The following is a 17,954-nucleotide window of genomic DNA, read 5'->3' as shown; positions in this document are numbered from 1 at the left end:
CTTGAGTCTCATCTAATAAATTTCAAGGCTAGTACTCCCCCTCCCCCCCCCCCCAAGAAATAAATATCCCTATGCTCAGCGTTCTTGATTCTGCCTTCCATCCTCCGGGAGTGGGAGAAATTTTGGACAGGCAGATTAAGCCTCCACGCACAAATCCAAGGAGGGCTGGAGCCCCCAATGCCCGCAGGCCAGACGCGGGGGCGGGGGGTGGGGAAGAGGTCAAGAATGCTGCGGGGAGGGACGCGGGCCAGATGCTAGACACAACGGATTCCTAGGACGCTGTGGGTGGAGGAGGGGTCGCGCTGCTGCCCAGCATTGTGACCCGCACTGCTCCTGAACTCCCTGGGCTGAGTCCCCCACATACCACCCATCGAGGCCACAACCTCAAACCTCAGCTCTCTGGAGCGCCGGGGCCTTCGAAGGCGCATTTCCGACTCCTGCATACTTCCGAGGAAGAAAATAAAGCCCAAAGCGAGAAACGATGCCCCCAGGGTCATCCAACTCCTGGTGCCAGGGCTGGGGCTGGAACCCACGTGTCCCGCATTCCCGGACGACGGCCTCCCGCCCTTTCGAGCCCACGTTAGACGTGGAGGCTAGGACAGGTACCCGCGGAGGAGTCAGGGGAGAGGCTGGATGGGGTGACAGTAGTAAAGATGCTTGGGAGAATCCCAAACGTCACTAACCCGGGCAACTCTCCCCACGTCGAAGGTCAGGGGGTAAAGACAGAACCCATGAAAACCGAGATGTGCACAAGAACCTTTACCTTCTTCCTAGTCCTGCACGTCGTCCTAGCCCGTCGACGACCTGCGCTCCTCCTCACGCTGGGCACAGCTGTCCGCGGAAGCTTTGGGACCGCTTGGCCTAGATCCAGGCTGAGGAGTGCGAGGGAGACCTTCCGGGGCTGGGGGGGTTGGGGGGGGGGGGAGGATACAGGAAAGAGAATGAATAAATAGTCGCTCCTAAAGTTCCACATCTTTTTCTGGCAAAATTTTACTCCCCTCCATAGAGCCAATTAAATGCAATAAAACCTTGCATGGAGTCCCTCTTCCTAGCAAAGCGTCGCCAACAATTGCCTAAGGGGTAAACCAAATACGCCTGAGATAATTACACTAAGCCCGGGGCAATGATTTGCCTGCCAGGGTCCTCAGCGCCAGCCAATATTTGGATAGTGTAGGGGTTGTTTAAAAAAAAAAGAATACTCGCAGAAACTTGAAACCGCCTGGTTGGTGCCAGGATGGTTACATGATCTGTTTTCCTTGAACGGGGGTCTGCAGGCAGCTGGAGCGCGCGCGTACCGCCCCCGCCGCTGCTGCTGCGCGCCTGCAAAACTTGCCGGAATTAAATCAACCTCGCGGGATGCGGGGAGGGGGGGGGAGCGCGCCCCCCACCGCGGCCCAAGCTCGCCAGCCAGGCCTCGCGCCTCGCCCAGATTCCCCCAGCGTACTCCGCGGCGGCCGCGGCCCGCCCCTCTCCAAACTGGACACGCGTGCCGCGCTCCTAGTCAGCGCTCGGCGCTGCGACTGCCGCCTCGGTGTCACAGAGCACTTTCTACCCTCGCCCAGGCCACCCGCAACGCGAAAGCTCGAGGCTCGAGGGGCGCTTGTCCCCACCTTCGCGGCCCGGCTGGCATCCAGGTGGCGCCGAGCCGCTCAGCCAGGTGAGCGCAGTTGGCTCGCCGCGGCCGAGGCTCTGGCCACTGGGCTCGCGTCCCCCAGGGCCGAGCCCGAGAGGGTGGCCCGGCTCCGTGGTCCGTGCCGAGCTTACGGCTTTCGTGGTCAGGCTGGGCGCGCCCCTGAAGGGCCCCTCCCCTCGCCCTGTCCCCAGACGCCCGGAACCCACCGGCCCGACGGGGAAGTCCCCGAGCCGCTCCCAAAGAGGACGCGCTGCGGAAAACAGCGTCTCACTAGGCTCAACCAAAGACGCCTGTGCCCGCGCTGCGTTGGGGGCCGGAGCCTGGAGAGCCTCCGGGCGCCCGGCACGCCTCGCTCCCACCAGCGGCCCTTGGGCGGCTCCCGGGCCTGGGGAGGGCTGTCCTCGCACCACGTCGGGCGGGGGAGAAGGGGACACCGGGCTTTAGCCGTCGCTTTAACTGTGCAATTCCTCCGTGGCTTCGCTCGGCTCCTTAAACTGCCTCAGTGGACTAAAAATCCCGCAGGAACTCCATTGGTGGGAGGAAAGTCCCGCAGCCCGGGGTGACAGCGGAAGCATCCTCCTCCGAGATGATCTCCTCTCCTTAGGACAGGCCGACGGGCTGCTCTTCCCCCCTCCCCCGCCCCCCCCCCCGGGTCACCTGCACTCTCCACCTTAACGCCCCTTCTAAAACGTCTGCTGGCCTAGTACAAACTGGGCAAAGAGCACTAGCTGGAAATCTAGCTCCTGACTAGAAAGATGAAAATTACCAATCTGCCCCGCTCACCGCGCTCCTAGGACCACAGGAAGCGCCGGACAGGCAGACAGCCCCTCTCCTGGTCCTGTCCTCCCGCAGCTCACCAAAAATCCGAAGCGAGAAGCATGCGACCTGGTGTCGCCAAGGCTGGAGGATAAGGAGAGGTCTCCCAAGCAGTTTGGGCCGACAGCCTCCTGCCTCCGGGTTTAGGCAGAGGAATGAGGAAATTAAAAACCCAGCGAGACACAGCCCCTAATTGCTCTTTCTCCTCAAATGGCGTAACCTGGAAGGCACCGTGAAATTTCCAACTTTAAGACGTCTCATTTTACAAATGATGAAACTGAGGCCCACTGACGGGAAGACGGTATATTCCCCCCCCCCCCAAACTCTGCGTTTCCTCCCAGCCAAACGGCAAAGGCAGCCAAAACCAGACTGTAACGCCCCGACTGCTGCGGTCCATTGGGATTGCCCAGGGGTGTCCGGATGCGTGCAGAGCAGGAACCTGCTTCCTGGGCCCCGGCCAGCCCCGGGACCTCCCGGCTGCGGCTGCGGCGCGGCCAGCTTTCGTTCACAGGTCGCCCCGGGGCCCTGTGGATTGATCCTTCTGACCTCCTATTGAATTGTAATCATCTCGCTTCCGCTCAACGTGCTAGGAATAGCAAAGACTGCGTTAGGACTCACCCAGGTGATGGGACCTGTGAGCTCCCAACTTGTGGCCCCCGCTCGGACGTCACCACCCCGGAGGAGTGCCTCACTCTGTCCCGTCCATCCACCCGCTCCGAAGAAGCGCGGGGGAGCCTCCAGGCACCAAGCCCTTACCATCTACCCTAACGTGCTGGCTACTGCCCCCCCCCTCTCTCTCTCTCTCTCCCTCCAGACCGCGGTTCTGGGGCGCCAAGAGCCGCCTCCTGCCTCCGTGTACCTGGCGCCGTCCACCGGGCCTGACATACAGTCGGTGCGCAGGAAAACTGCGATGAAGCTGGCATTTGACGAAAATGCCTTTGGCTCTTCTCCTCATTAGCTTTTCCCTCCAACCCTCTGGGCACTGGGATTTCTGGCGGAGACGAGGCCTCGAGGCCGCGGCGCCCCGAACTTGGCCCAGGGTGGCTAGTCCGGGAGAAGGGTGGCGTCGGGAGCGAGAAGTTCAGAGCAGGTAGGTGGGAAGCAGGGAAGTGAGAGGGCGGGGACAGGCGGCAGAAAGCGGGGTCCCGGCCCCCCTCTGCGGGGCGTCGCGACCCGGGCGGGGGGCGGCAGCGGGGACCGCACCCTGCCGCGCCCCTCCCCGCCCCTCCCCGCCCGCAGTCTGCGCCCCGCGCCCCTCCCGGCGGGCGCTGGGGGTGGGGGCGCCCGCACCGAGGTGGAGGGGGGCGGGGGCGCGGCGCCGCGGTGCCCCTGCTCCAGCGCGAGACGCGGCGGCGGCGGCGGCGGACTCCCAGCCTCGGTCATGTGATAGTCTCGAAGCGCGAGCTGCGGGGGTCTCCGGCGTCTCGGGGACCATTACAAAACGCAGCCAGGAGAGCGCGTCGCTGCCACAGCCGCCGCCGCCGCCGCCGCCTCTCCGACTCGAGACGGGCCCGGGCCAGCCTCGCCGCCTCGCGGCCTTCGCCGCCGCCCCCTCGGGCCCGCAGCGCGCGCCCCGCGTGCAGCGCCCCGCGTCGCCGCCGCAGACCCCAAACTTTCCCCCCTCCCCGGGGACCGCCGGCAGCTCCCTCCCCGGCCCCGCCGCGAGCGGACGCGGCTGCCAGGAGCCGAGCTCCCCTCTCCTCACCTCGCCTCTCCGCTCCGGGAGCACCGCGGCTGCGGCGCGGGCCGGCTGGGCGCCCGAGCGGGGGGCGGCCTCGGGCGCTGCAAGCCTCGCCTCCCCGGCCCTGCAGGAGCTCGAGCGCCAACTCGGATCTAGAGCGCCGGAGTCCCGCCCGCCCAGTCCTTCCTCGCCGCCTGCTGGGCCTGGGCTTCCCTCGGACCGAGAGAAAGCAAAAAAGGAGGCCGGGCGGGAACACGGCCCTGCGGAGCACGCCTCCACCGCCAGCTGCAGCGCCCGGTCTCGGACCACCTGGGGAAGCCGCGCGGAGGGCGCGGGGGCACCTGGCGCGCGGGTCGGCCCCGTCGGGCAGAAGTTGCGAGCGGCAGGGAGCGGAGCTGGCCGGAGAGGGCAGCAGGCGCGGAGCCCCGCGAGCCGCTGGCGGGAGGCCCGAGGGAGGCGGCGAGCGGGTGTGGGGGCCGAGAGGGCGGGGTGGCGGGGCTGGGCGGGCGGAGTGGGGCGTAGTGGGGACGGCCAGGCCCCCGCTCCCGGGTGCGGAGCGACCCTGCCGTCCAGGGCGGGCCGGGGGCCGGCGGGGGCGCCGGGGGCGATGCCGCGGCCGGGGAAGAGCTCGTACAGCGACCAAAAGCCGCCCTACTCGTACATCTCGCTGACCGCCATGGCCATCCAGCACTCGGCCGAGAAGATGCTGCCGCTGAGCGACATCTACAAGTTCATCATGGAGCGCTTCCCCTACTACCGCGAGCACACGCAGCGCTGGCAGAACAGCCTGCGCCACAACCTCTCCTTCAACGACTGCTTCATCAAGATCCCGCGGCGGCCGGACCAGCCCGGCAAGGGCAGCTTCTGGGCGCTGCATCCCGACTGCGGCGACATGTTCGAGAACGGCAGCTTCCTGCGGCGCCGCAAGCGCTTCAAGGTGCTGCGCGCGGAGCACACTCACCTGCACGCGGGAAGCACCAAGGGCGCGCCGGGCGCGGGCCCCGGAGGGCACCTTCACCCGCACCACGCGCACCACGCGCACCACGCGCACCACCACCACCACCACGCGGCCGCGCACCACCACCACCACCACGCGCCGCAGCCCGCGCCGCCCCCGCCGCCGCCGCACATGGTGCACTATTTCCACCAGCAGCCTCCCCCCGCCCCGCAGCCGCCGCCGCACCTCGCGTCGCAGCCCCCGCAGCCGCCGCCGCAGCAGCCGCAGCCGCCGCCGCCGTCCCACCCGGGCAAGATGCAGGAGGCGGCGGCGGTGGCGGCGGCGGCGGCGGCCGCGGCGGCGGCGGCGGTGGGCAGCGTGGGGCGCCTGTCGCAGTTCCCGCCCTACGGGTTGGGCTCAGCGGCCGCCGCCGCCGCCGCCGCCGCGGCGTCCACGTCGGGCTTCAAGCACCCGTTCGCCATCGAGAACATCATCAGCCGAGACTACAAGGGCGTGCTGCAGGCCGGCGGGCTGCCCTTGGCGTCCGTCATGCACCACCTGGGCTACCCCGTGCCCGGCCAGCTTGGCAACGTCGTCAGCTCCGTGTGGCCGCACGTGGGCGTCATGGATTCGGTGGCCGCGGCCGCCGCCGCCGCCGCCGCCGCGGGGGTCCCCGTGGGCCCGGAGTATGGGGCCTTCGGGGTGCCGGTCAAGGCCCTGTGCCACTCGGCAAGCCAGAGCCTGCCTGCCGTGCCGGTGCCCATCAAGCCCACCCCCTCGCTGCCGCCGGTGGCCGCGCTGCCTCCGACGCTCGCGGTGTCCGCGGCCGCGCAGCAGCAGCCCGCGCCGTCCACCGTGTGCCCGGCCGCTGCGGCCTCGCCAGCCGCCTCCCTGCTGGAGCCCGCCGCCGCCGGTGCGGCCCAGAGCAAGGGCAGCTCCCTGCACTCGGTGCTGGTGCACTCCTAGGGGAGCCGGCGGGCTTGGGGGTGGCGGGGGTGGCGGGGGTGGCGGGGGTGGGGGGGCGAGCGCGCGCGAGGACTCCTGGCCCCGGACCGCCCGGGAGGGAGAGGGCGCCCTGAGGCTGGGCGGAGCGGGCGAGCCAGAGCCTTGGCCGCCCAGCAAGGGCTGAGCTGAGAAACCCGAACGTGGATTCTCGGGTGGTCTGAGTAAATCTAACACTTCTGTTGTCTGTGTTCATACCATGTCGTACAATCAGATTCATGAAAGGCAATTTTCAGGTAAGAGTTTCTATTGTAATTAATAATGTAAGTCAGTAAGTTATGGGGCGGGGAGGGAGCGAAGGAGTTTGGGGAGGCCTCGTTGGCTGGCAAATTGGAAATGGATTTAGACCCTCGCTGCTGGGAGCAGAAGCTGGCGAAGCTAAACCCCCTGGGGAGAAATCCCGCCGAGAATGACGCTCTAAACAGACCTCAAGCCACCGAGTTTCTCACCCCGGGCGCCGGCCTCTCGTGAACATCCAAGACAAAACTGAGGAAATCTCGTTTTATTTAAGAAGGGAGAGAGAGAGCATTTTCATATCGTTATTTTGCCGGTCAGGTAAATAGGCGAGGACACGGTATCATGAATAGTCTCTTTGGGGGAGGGGGGAAGCAGTGGGAACTCCACGAAGGATCTTGGGAAACAGTTCAGTTTCTTGCTGTGACCCGGGGGTCGAGAAGGATAGCAGGAACAACTAAAGCAATTAGTTTGCACAAAGCAGAATGGCAGCGGCTTAGGGAGCAAAGCCCCGGATTCCCAAAGTAAAGTTCGGGGAATCACAACCAAAGAGACACAGTAAAGGCAGCTTTTTACCTGCAATTCGTTAGTGAATCGATCGGATGAGGCGTTAAGGAGCCCCCAAATCATGTTAATTCCCACCATCCGTTCCATTTGGGATTTTAAAGGGGAAAAAATTACTTGCATTACGGGATTTTGTTCCTCTAATCACGAATTCAAGAAGAACCTGCCACATCACCCAAGAGTAGCGCTCTTCTCGCTTCCAGGAACGTTTCTTGCGGTTGCCTTCCAGCCTCGGGACAGGTGCGGGACGGTGACCCGGTCACTTCTGCGCGCCGCGGTGGACTGGGTTTTCCGAGTGCTGTTTTGGGCGCCTACGACTTCCAGGCGAATTCTTCGGTTTCAGTTCGCGAATGGAAAAGAAATCTGCCGCTGTCGCCCCTTCCCCTTTTTTCGAGCCCCAGGAATAGCACTTTACTCACAACCAACTTTTGGGAACGAAGGGGGGCGGGTAGGGAGGAGGCAGCTGCCCTTTGCTTCTGAGTCACCTTTGGCTCGTGTCCGCGCCGCTTTCGGGTTGTGACTTTGTGACAAGTTCATGTCTGCCGGTGTTGTACGCGCTGTTCTCCATTAAAGCTTCTCTCTGGATCTGCCGCTGCCCGTGTGAAGATGTGTCACTTCTCAGGAGAGGAGGCGGCGGTTTGAGTGCCCCCTGGGCGATCAAGGGACTTTACGAATCCCCCCCCCCTTTATTTCTTAACTTCAGAGCTTCACGGGGGTGAGTGCACGGGAGAGCCGCCACCAGGTACAAGCTTGCACCGTTGCTCCTTTTATCCGCTGGCGCAGTTACCTGCTGGAATTCCATCCCTCCCTACGCTGGTTTCCTGGGCGCTAGCTCGCCCACCGCGGTGCCGGAGACTGCCTTAGCAAACACCCGCAACGGGGATTTTTGTTGTTGTTCCCACTTGAGGTTCGCATTAATCCACCATCACCACCATGCAACACCCTTTCCCATTCCAGAGGGCGTGGAGGGCGGGCCACAGCCGGGGCCTCGGCACCCTCCGATAGGTGCCCTGCGGCGCCCCCTTAAGTCTGCAAGGCAGACCCGGGGCGGGGGAGTTGGCGCCAGGTGGCTGCCACCGCCACCGCGGCCGGCCGACGGGAACGCGGAGCGCGGGCCCCGCCGCCGCAGCCGGGCCACCTGTTGCACACCCGCTCGGGGCGCGTCCTCGGCGAGCAGGGCCTCGGGAGGCGGCGGCAGCCGGGGGCGCGGAGCAGCAGAGCGCCGGGCCCGGGAGAACCCGCGGCCGCGCGGCGCGCTCTCCCCGGAGGGACCCCGCGGGCTGCGGAGCTGCGCGGGGAGCCGGCGAGGGGGCCCAGCCGGCCGGTTCGGGGGAGCCCTCTGGGCCCGGGGCAGCCGCGGCCGGGGGGCCGCTCTCCAACCTGCAACAGGGCTCCAACTTGAACCCACTTCCCTCTGCCCAGCGGGCCCGACGGAAGCCAACTCTAACCCTTCATCAAGAGAATAAAAGGCCAACAAGACGACCTGCGAACCGTAATGACAGTGGGAGGGGGTGGGGTGTGTGTGTGTGTGTGTGTGTGTGTGTGTGTAATTTTGGTTACAACTTAAAATAGGTGTTTCCATGCATCCCTTATTTACAAGTTGCATCTCAGCGTGCCGCTAGGTTTTGGTGTCGCCCAGAAACAAGTCTCAGTTTAGGTCACTGCCTCCTTGAGAACTGAAACAAGTCCAGTGTATCCTCTTCTTTCAACTTGAGACTCTGCAAGGTTTTCTGCAGGGTTTTGCACTAGTCGGATGCTTTTTCCTCTACACTAGTCTGATGTTGTCGAAAGAGAGAAAAGAAAGGGGGACACTGGCATGGGGGTCACAGATTTGGAGGGACTTGTGAGTCTGGCTTCTTTGTCCTCCTCTGGGTGAGTTGGTACCTAGAAGTCCTGGGGTCAGGACCCCTAGTTTAGGTGACTCAGTTGGCTGGAAGAAGGGGGACACTGGATCCCAGAAGTTTGTTCAGAAGAACACCACTTCGTTCTTGTCCACCTGCCCAAAAGGTGTGCTTTTTAGCAGTACCCAGAGCCCCACTTCCAGGAAAGGGATGTGGCCCAAAGTGTCCATTAGCACCCAGAGAGCTGGCCTAAATGATAGCCCCTCCTGAGAAGAAATGAGCCTGTGGGCCACAGCAGCCAAGAAATGAGCAATTGACCCTCACAGTTTTCCTGGACTTTCTTAGCCATTGCCATGAACCCCTCCTACCTCTGTGTGGAAAACAAGATTGTTTTGAGTTTACTGGAAGGAAAGAGAAGAAAGAGAAAGGGAGGCAAAATGAACTTAGAGATGATTCTACTCAATTTTTTTTTTTAATCCAGGAGGAGATCCAGGTGCCCAAAGAAAGCAATGCATGGTATTGAGAGCAGAAAACCTGGGAATTCATATAAATAAACAAGGATGGGGGGAGCTTTCTGCCAAAGTTTTGATCCCAAGGGAGGTCTCAATTAAAGCCCCGGACACCAACAATGTCCTGAAGACCCCTCTTAACTAAAATGGGATCTGCAGTCCAACCATCACTGTATTATGTATTAAGGGCTTTATCCCCTTAAGCAACCACCACCCTGTTCCCAAGCCAGGAACCTGGCAGGATTAGTCTTGGCAAACCTCCGAGATACCAGCACTGGGACAACCCCAGGCCTGAGGCTCACTGCTCATCACCAGAATCAGATTTTCATACCCATGTGCCAAAAACAAACAACAAACAAACAAACAAAATCCATCTAAAGACATTGGAAGCAGATTCTGTGCTTATTTTAAACACCTTAATAGGGGTCAAGACATAAAAAAAAAAGTATCGTCCTCGTAATAATCAAACTATATAGAGAACTACAAAAGCTAATAATAATAAATTGATGGTAATATTTTGGTAACCCTCTCAATTGAGTGTGTGATCTCCTCTGATCTCACAGTATTCCCTCTCTAGCGACAGGTTGGAATAGAGGCAAAGTAAACTCTAGAGAGATGTGAGGTGCAGATAGAGACACTTAAAAACTTATGACCATCTCAGTTCACACATTTAATAAAATCACTCCTTACATGCTAAGTACTCAGGGAGAGAATATGAACTTCCATTCCTGGTTTCCAGGATGATAGAAAAGAATGTGGTTGCTTAGCCTGTGTCCCACTTATCTGAATGCACACAACCTTGTACAAGATGGGAAGAAGCAAAAAGAAAAGAGAGAGATTTCAGTGTAGATGTCTTTGTAGACTGATGAAAGGGGAAACAATCTGGAATCATCCATTTGATTGTATTTACTTGGGAAATTGAGACAAGAAGGAAAGGCAGAGGGAGGACAAAGCTATTTTAGCTGTGGCCTGTAGAACAGGCTCTCCTGTAAAGGCCAGAATCGGCACAGTTGGCATCTGGCACTTAGGAAGCCTGTCAGCCAAGCTGGCTTGTGGTCAATTATCTCCTTAAGTAGACTGGCATTAGTCCAGCCAGGGAGAAGGGCTGGTAGCATCCAGAGGAATCAGAGCCAGTTAGCTGGAAGTGGTACTGCTGGACTCCAAGTATCTTTGCATGGTGGGTTTGGAAGGCTGATCAACACATCTCCTCCTGGGATTCAAAGGTGACATTTGCCTGCTTGGCACTAGTACAGAAAGATTCCAGAAGAGTATGGAAACAGAATGCCTTAGGAGAAAAAAAAAAATGATCCTCCAAACCACCAACTCCCCCCCCCCTTAAATTGCATTCACTGACAAAATTCACCATTTCTCATAAGCACAAAATTATATATAGAGAGATCTTGGTACAGTGTGATGGGATCTGGTTCCTCCACTGGACAAGAATTCTCATTTTTCATCGTACCTGACTATGAAATGGGCAGAAAAGATGGTTTGGGGACATATTCAGGCTCGGATGATGTGGCAAGGGTTTGAAGTGGTAACAGTGTGAAGCGGACTGTTAGGGGGATATGATTCTGCACAGGAGTGTAGGGGTAGAATAGAGTTGGCATTGGAAGAGGCAGAGCAAAGAAACGGTTTCAAAAGCCAATGATAATCTCTTTATAGGTAAAAAGGCAGAGCAGGGGTTCAAGTGGAGGTGGGAAGTCCTTGAATTCCAAAGGGCAAAACAGTTTCTTCAAGTCCAACTTTTTTATTTTGCTCATTGAAAGTATTTTCATTAACTTTATCTGTCAAAACTGAAATGCTACCTTATACCCTTTGGGGGAGATTGAAGAGATCTGCTTGGGATTTCAATTCAGTCTTAAACCATTGTTTAAATGGTATGAGTTTGGCGAAACTCCAGATGTACTCTGTCCCAAGCACTTTTTCCCCTTAACTATCCCCTGTGTATTTTAAGGAAAATTTAAGCCACATGTTGCTCTTTCCCCCTTGCATCCAAATGTAGTTTTATTGAATTTTAGCATGGTCCATGAAATTCAAATTCTGAGTTTTAAACTATAATATATTCATATGATCTACAACGCAGTCACATGATATGCACATATATCATTAAGCAGAAAATAAAGCATCTGAGAAGTATAGTTGTATTATTATAGTAACATTTCTTAAGACTGAAGAACCATGTTGAGAATGCCATATTAAAAAAAGGATTTTATAAAATTATCAAAAAAGTCAGGAAAGCTAACTCAGTGACTCATGAAAATATCTTTAAAAGAATACTGCTAAGAAGATATTTTGATTGTGTTTGGTTTGCTCCAAATAGTTCTTTCCTGCCATAGGAACAGGTCTTTTGTGTGCATGAGACACCCAGGCTTTGCTTGTAAGTCACAGATCTCATTATTGTGGCATCATTTAAAAAATGCATTGAAATAAGCTTTCCCATCTGAGCCACTTCCAGCCCTGTCAGCACCTTCACAGACAGCCTGTTTTTACTGTTACTGTGGATCAATGCTCAGTAAGAAGGGAGCTGGAGAGCTGGAGTCCAGGCCCAGCTGAACTAGATTCATTCCAGAAAGGATCCACAACATTGAACCACACAGAGGAGCAGGGAAAAAAAAAAAAAAAAAGAAGAAGAAGGGTGGGGGAGGAGGAAGAGAGGGAGGAAGCAAGGAAAGAAGCAGAGAGAGAGAGAGAGAGGCAGATATGTGCATCTATACTGACAAAGCAATAAAAAAAATTATAATTTTCTAACCTAATATTGCTTTAGTTTTCTCTCAGGAAACTGTAGATCAACTCTTTCAATATATATGTCCACAACACTATTTACCTGAAATAATCTTGGTTTAAAAACAATATCTGTCTTTTCTTAAAAATGTTTCTTAGCTAGAGAGGACAGGGCATTGTATAACTAACTGGCAGCCTCATTTATTGTCTAAAAAGAAGAAGCTATAGTCTGCCTAAGAATTCATCCCAACTGAGAATTTTGCAACATGAATTCTGTTGCAATTTATTTTATAGAGATTAACCTACATCCCCCCGTAGGGGAAGGTTTAAATAAGTGATGCTATTTATATACTATGGAATATCATGCAGCCATCACAAATAATGCTTATGAAACTTTACTCATATAGAAAATGCTTATGCACCAAATATGAAAAGCAGTACCTTTAGGTTGCTGAAATCATAAGTCATCTTACTTTTCTTGTTTTCCATATGATCTCGATTGTTTTATTGTCTACATACACTGATCATATTTTACCTCTACAACCAGGGGGAAGATTATTTAAAGGTCTATCCAGCCAGTACAACTAGCATTTCAGCAATATATGAATTATTATTTTTAATGTAGCCTCAAGTGTGGGGGAGGGGTGCAGAACTGACTGATTAAAATGTACTTTAAAGGCAAAGAAGATGTAGTAGGCAGAGAGGTTGGAACCACACACATCTTGCTGTCCTCCTGCTGTGCCTTTGACATTACCCCCTCACAGTAGACCCTTCTGGTGGGAAGAAAAGGAGCTGTCACTTGTAAGTTTTGACTCTTGGGGAATTTTGTGAGAATTGCTGTCCCATAAAACTAGAATGAGAAACTGCAAAAGGGCTGAAATTACAAACAGGGCTTGCTAAAAAATAAATCTCAGACTGGTTTTTTTTTTCTCTTTTTTTAGTAATCTCTGTACCCCACATGGGGCTCAAACTCACAACCCCAAAATCAAGAGTCAAATGCTCTTCTGGCTGACTCAGCCAAGCACCCCAAATCTCAGTTATTCTGTTACTTTTTCTACTAGCTTTGTCTCTTCTCATCTTTCACATTGCATGAAGGTTTGGAGTAGCCTCAAAGTCTTCTTGAATATAGGCAGGTAATGAGCACTAAGTAAATACATTCTGCTGGTTTAGGCATTTCCTCCCAAATGAAAAATAATAATACAATTTTCCAAAATAGTAACATAGTTTTCCTTTTTCCTAGTTGGCAAATCCTTTTTGTGTAGGGACAATGTTTTCAAGAGGAACATTTAGATACTATTTGTTTGTTTGTTTGTTTTGATACTATTTGTACTAGCTCTAGTAAACCTGTATTGTGTCTTCCCTGTCTATACCGAAATCATTTCTTCTTTAAAAAAAAAATGCAGAAGTCTGGGTGCCTTGCTAGCTCAGGCAGTAGAGCATAGGACTCTTGATCTTGGGGGGATGAGGTATAGCTCCCTTGTTGGGTGTAGAAATTACTCTTTTAAATTTTTCTAAAATTTAAAATTACTCTTTTAAATTTTTCTTAAATTTAAAATAAAAAAAATTTAAATTTAAAAAAAGTCTACCAGCAAAAAACTACCCAGAATATGCGCATTTTCAGAAGATCAATCATGCCTCAATTATTATGCCAGAAGCCTGATTACGTTTAAAAATGGCGACTGGTCACTGAGATTTGGTTTTTTAAATAAGTTATACTGGAGAACTAAAATTGTTGAAATTATAAGACTGAATTTTTAACCCAAGACAGAGAGAATCAAAGTATGATCAAATATATCTCACTTCACCAGCTTAGAGAACAAAATAGCATCCTATTTCTTTGATATACACAAATTTTGAACCCTCATCCCAGTTAATTACTGGAAGACATCTTTTCCCCTGCCAGGGGACGGACCCCAGGCTGACTCAGGCCTGGTCACTCTCACCTTACGAAGAAAAAATGAAAAGCCAAATCAGTCTGCTAGCTTTGCTTCTCAAACTTGAGGTGCATGTGAATCACCTGGGGAGGTTTTTAGAACACACTCTGCTGGGCCCACCTCCAATGACTCTGATTCAGCAGGTGCAAAAGGAACCTGGAATTAGACATTTCTAATGAGCTGGGTGGTGCTTATGTTGCTGGGCCCCAGATCACTCAAGTTCTGAGCTAAACGAGATTTTTTTCATCAGTTTACCTCAGTAACAGCCATCTTAGTCCATTAGAGATATCCAAATAACTTTGAACATCACAGAAAAGGCATTAGTTAGGATCTCTTTTTTCTCTCAAAAACTCAGTAGTGCTGGGGTGCTTGGGTAGTACTGGGCTCAGTAGTGCTGGGGCGCTTGGGCTGTTGGATAAGCATTGGATTCTTGGTTTCCATTCAGGTCCTGATCTCAGAGTCATGGGATTGAGCCTTGAGTCAGGCTCTGCACTCAGCATGGAGTCTGCTGGAGATTCTCTCTCCCTCTCCCTCTGTCCCTCCTGCTCGTGGTCTCTCTTGATATCTCTCTAAAAAAATAAAATAAAATCTTTGGGGGGAGAAAAGAAGACTCACTGGTGCCTATCAAATTTCCTCATCCTTTTCCCAGCTAACTATTATATACTAATACACAAGGGAAACAGAAAAACCCCATATGCCCAGTTGGAGCACTCCCCACAGGAAGTCACATCAGGCAGGACAGAACAGTCGGATTGGAAAGCAGCAATTTTCTTATTTCGTCAGGGAGGCAGCTGAGGCAGCAGCTATTTGACAAGCAAATAATAAATGCTAAAGCTAGAGGATGGTTGTCTTCTCGTTTTTCCCACCTTTACGTCATAAGCCAACGCCTTCACAAACACATTTTAACCAATGGGCTTAAGGAACTACTACTTTGCTTCCTTAATTATGTGCAATTATGTTTGCAGACCACGTTTCCCCCTGATGCTTTATGTCTACTATTCTATATAGGGGAGATAGGCTTTAGTCTGAGTTTATATGTACGCAGGCTTAGATCTACAACTTGCAGGATAGAGCTCACTCAGATGTCCAAAGAAGGCATCAATTTAGTGAACTCACACTTTGCCTAAAAATGGAACCATTCAGCCAAATATTGACAAAACTGCTTTGTTTTCATAGCATGCATTGTAAAAAAAAAATAGGGTGCATTCTAACACAACAAACGTGACCAGGACTTGAGCTAGGGTGCCCTCTGACCCTTGAGAGTTCATGAAATTTTCTATAGCCTCATCTGCTGTCCTGTGACAGACTCATACCCCTATCTCTCTGGGGACTTGTAGTCAGTGGCTTAGGAAGCATAGAAGGTATAGAGGAGGCTTTGTTGCTCTTAGTTATCTCTGACTTAAAACTCTAGCTCCCAGAGACCTGGTTCACTTTAAGGATCATCTCAACATGAAAGCATACTGCCCCCTTTATTTGCAACCATTCCAGGTGCTAAAAGCATGAGAAGCAAATGCCAATGTCTTGAAGATTTGACTTTACCTTACTTCATTGATTTAAATATTTATTATTCCTAAGAGAGAATACTTCTATTCTCTCTCTACCAGGACTTTCTCTGATTGTCTTTGCCATCCAGTCGAGTCTTAGAGTTTGCTTGGCCTTGACTCTCTTCTTGGTCTATTTGATCTCTCCCTCCTCCCCAGCTGCTTACTTTGGCCTTCACCCTACTCCACCCCAAGTCCTACTAACTTCTTATGAGGGACAGTTTAATTCTCTTTCTTTGTAGACTGTGGCCATTGGGCACCTCCCCTCCACAGTAAAAGTGGTCTCTCAAGTTCTTTTTCTATATGAAGACAGTTCTTTTTATAAGAAGAATTAAGATGTTAGCTATTAGAATCACAAGGGTTTTTTAAAAAGATATTATTTATTTATTGGAGAAAAAAGGGCAAGGGGAGCACAGAGGGAGAAGCAAACTCCCTGCTGAGCAGAGAGCCCAATGTGGAGCTTGATCTCAGGACCCTGGGATCACCGCCTGAGCCAAAGGCAGCCGCTTAACTGAGCCACCCAGGTGTCCCTAAATCACAGTTTTAAATCTAACTACCCACACATCTCCATCCCACAAGCGTTTATTCAATACTGTAGTGCAGGAAATGTGCCAGGTGCTGGCATTCCCTACTTCGCCAGTTATTTAGCTATTGTCTCTCACCTCCAAGCCTACCCTCCCCTGCTCTTCTCTGTGATGCTGGACCTGGGACTTCGCAAACCACATTTCCACTTTGCTTGCTGCCTATTTGTTGAGTCCTGGTAATATGAGGCTCTAGTGGCAGTTAGCAAGGGTAGAAAAAGGAGGGAATTGCTCCTTTCCGCTTGTTCCTTCTGGGGCTTCCTTTCTGCTGTGACTCCTGAAAGCATTGTGCAGGCAAAACTTCTTCACCCTGCTGTTTCTTCCTGCAGCAGCAGCTGCATCTAGTTAGAAGTTTTCCTAACGCTTTAAGAACCAGCCTCATCACAGCCCATCTGGGAGATGCCAGCACCAGTTAGCGGGTACTCCCTGCAATCTGAGGTTTAGCTCCACGGGGCTCACCTCTGAGTATCCAAGTGTTAATAATTCTCATTTTCTTCCCTTTGTACTCTCCAGCCTAGGCATGGTAGCTGCTTTCTGCAGTTGCTACAACTGTGATAGTTTGGAGTTCTCTTTCTACATCTTCAGTTATTAACATCTTTACACCTAGGTAACTATTCATTAGACTAAATTCTGTTTGTGAAAATAACTGGAATGGTTTCTGTCTCCTCACTGGATTTTGGTTCATCTGCCCTTAAAGAACCAATAGTCTGAAGAAGGTTATCTCCTCTGACAAGGATGTGTACAAAGTAAGTGCAGGGAAGCATGGAGGAAAATGTTTTGGTTCAAATTTATAATATGAAACAATATGCACAGGTATTGATATGCTAAACCGTATCAACCAAGAAAAACATTAAAAATCTCTTTGCTTTTATAAGTAACAAAATATACTTTTTAATAATAAAATTGTTAAAGCATGTATTTATAGTAGCATCACCTCATGTTCTCTGCATGACTTCATTGCAATGTGGCTTTGAAAAGTGGCATCAGGGGAGCCCTGGTGGCTCAATGGTTTAGCGCCTTCTTCAGCCCGGGGTGTGATCCTGGAGACCCGGGATCGAGTCCCACATCGGGCTCCCTGCATGGAGCCTGCTTCTCCCTCTGCCTGTGTCTCTCCCTCTCTCTCCTTCTGTGTCTGTCATGAATAAATAAATAAAATCTTAAAAAAAAAAAAAAAGAAAAGTGGCATCAGTTTGCAGATACGTTCTGCAACCTCAGTGTGACAGACTCAGTCCAGGAGCTAATTCCCCAGGATGAGCCTTCTCCAGACCATACTGTTTGACCTTCACTCTCCAGGAGTCAAAGAACAAAATTACCCCATCCTCCTGGGAAGGTAGGAGGCTAGAAAGCAAAGTGGTAAAAAACAATCAATCAAATAAAGTCAAAACTAATTGGATAGATTGAAGGTAAATAGAGTGTTTTTGGACACTTCTGAATTTGACAATTCTGCTTATAGATATGTAATGTGGTATGAAGATATTGACTCTTTAAACTAGTTACAATAATAAAACTAAGTAGCTAGTGAGCAGCCAAAGTCAAAGCTCTTAACTGGAAGGATACTGGTTCACCTTAAGCCCTTTAAGACACCTGGGTGGCTCAATGGTTGAGTGTCTGCCTTTGGCTCAGGCATGATCCCAGAGTCTCAGGATCAAGTCCCACATCAGGCTGCTTCTCTCTCTGCCTATGTCTCTGCCTCTCTCTGTGCCTCTCATGAATAAATAAATAAAATCTTTTTTAAAAAAAGTGTTCCATAAAGGTGCACCTTAGTGGCTCAGTCTGTTAAACATCTGCCTTTAGCTCAGCTCCTGATCCCAGGATCTTGGTATCTAAGCTCCCCAATGAGCCCCTCATCTGGCTCCCTGCTCAGTGGGGAGCCTGCTACTCTCTCTCTCAAATAAATAAAATCTTTTTTTTAAAAAGTGTCCCATGAAATAGGCAAGTTGGAATAAACACACATGAG

The 17,954-nt window shown here is 52.6% G+C and overlaps 1 protein-coding gene across 1 annotated transcript; it reads left to right on the top strand.

Moving 5' to 3' along the window:
• Positions 1-4,737: 4,737 nt before the first annotated feature.
• Positions 4,738-6,033, top strand: FOXB2 (forkhead box B2). The gene has a single exon (XM_041739441.1). The coding sequence runs from the start codon at positions 4,738-4,740 to the stop codon at positions 6,031-6,033; it is 1,296 nt and encodes a 431-aa protein (XP_041595375.1).
• Positions 6,034-17,954: the final 11,921 nt, after the last annotated feature.

Source organism: Vulpes lagopus, chromosome 2 (assembly GCF_018345385.1).
Source record: "Vulpes lagopus strain Blue_001 chromosome 2, ASM1834538v1, whole genome shotgun sequence".
Lineage (NCBI taxonomy): Eukaryota > Metazoa > Chordata > Mammalia > Carnivora > Canidae > Vulpes > Vulpes lagopus.
The sequence above is the reverse complement of the archived record's forward strand: the minus strand, read 5'-3'. Positions and strand labels throughout refer to the sequence as shown.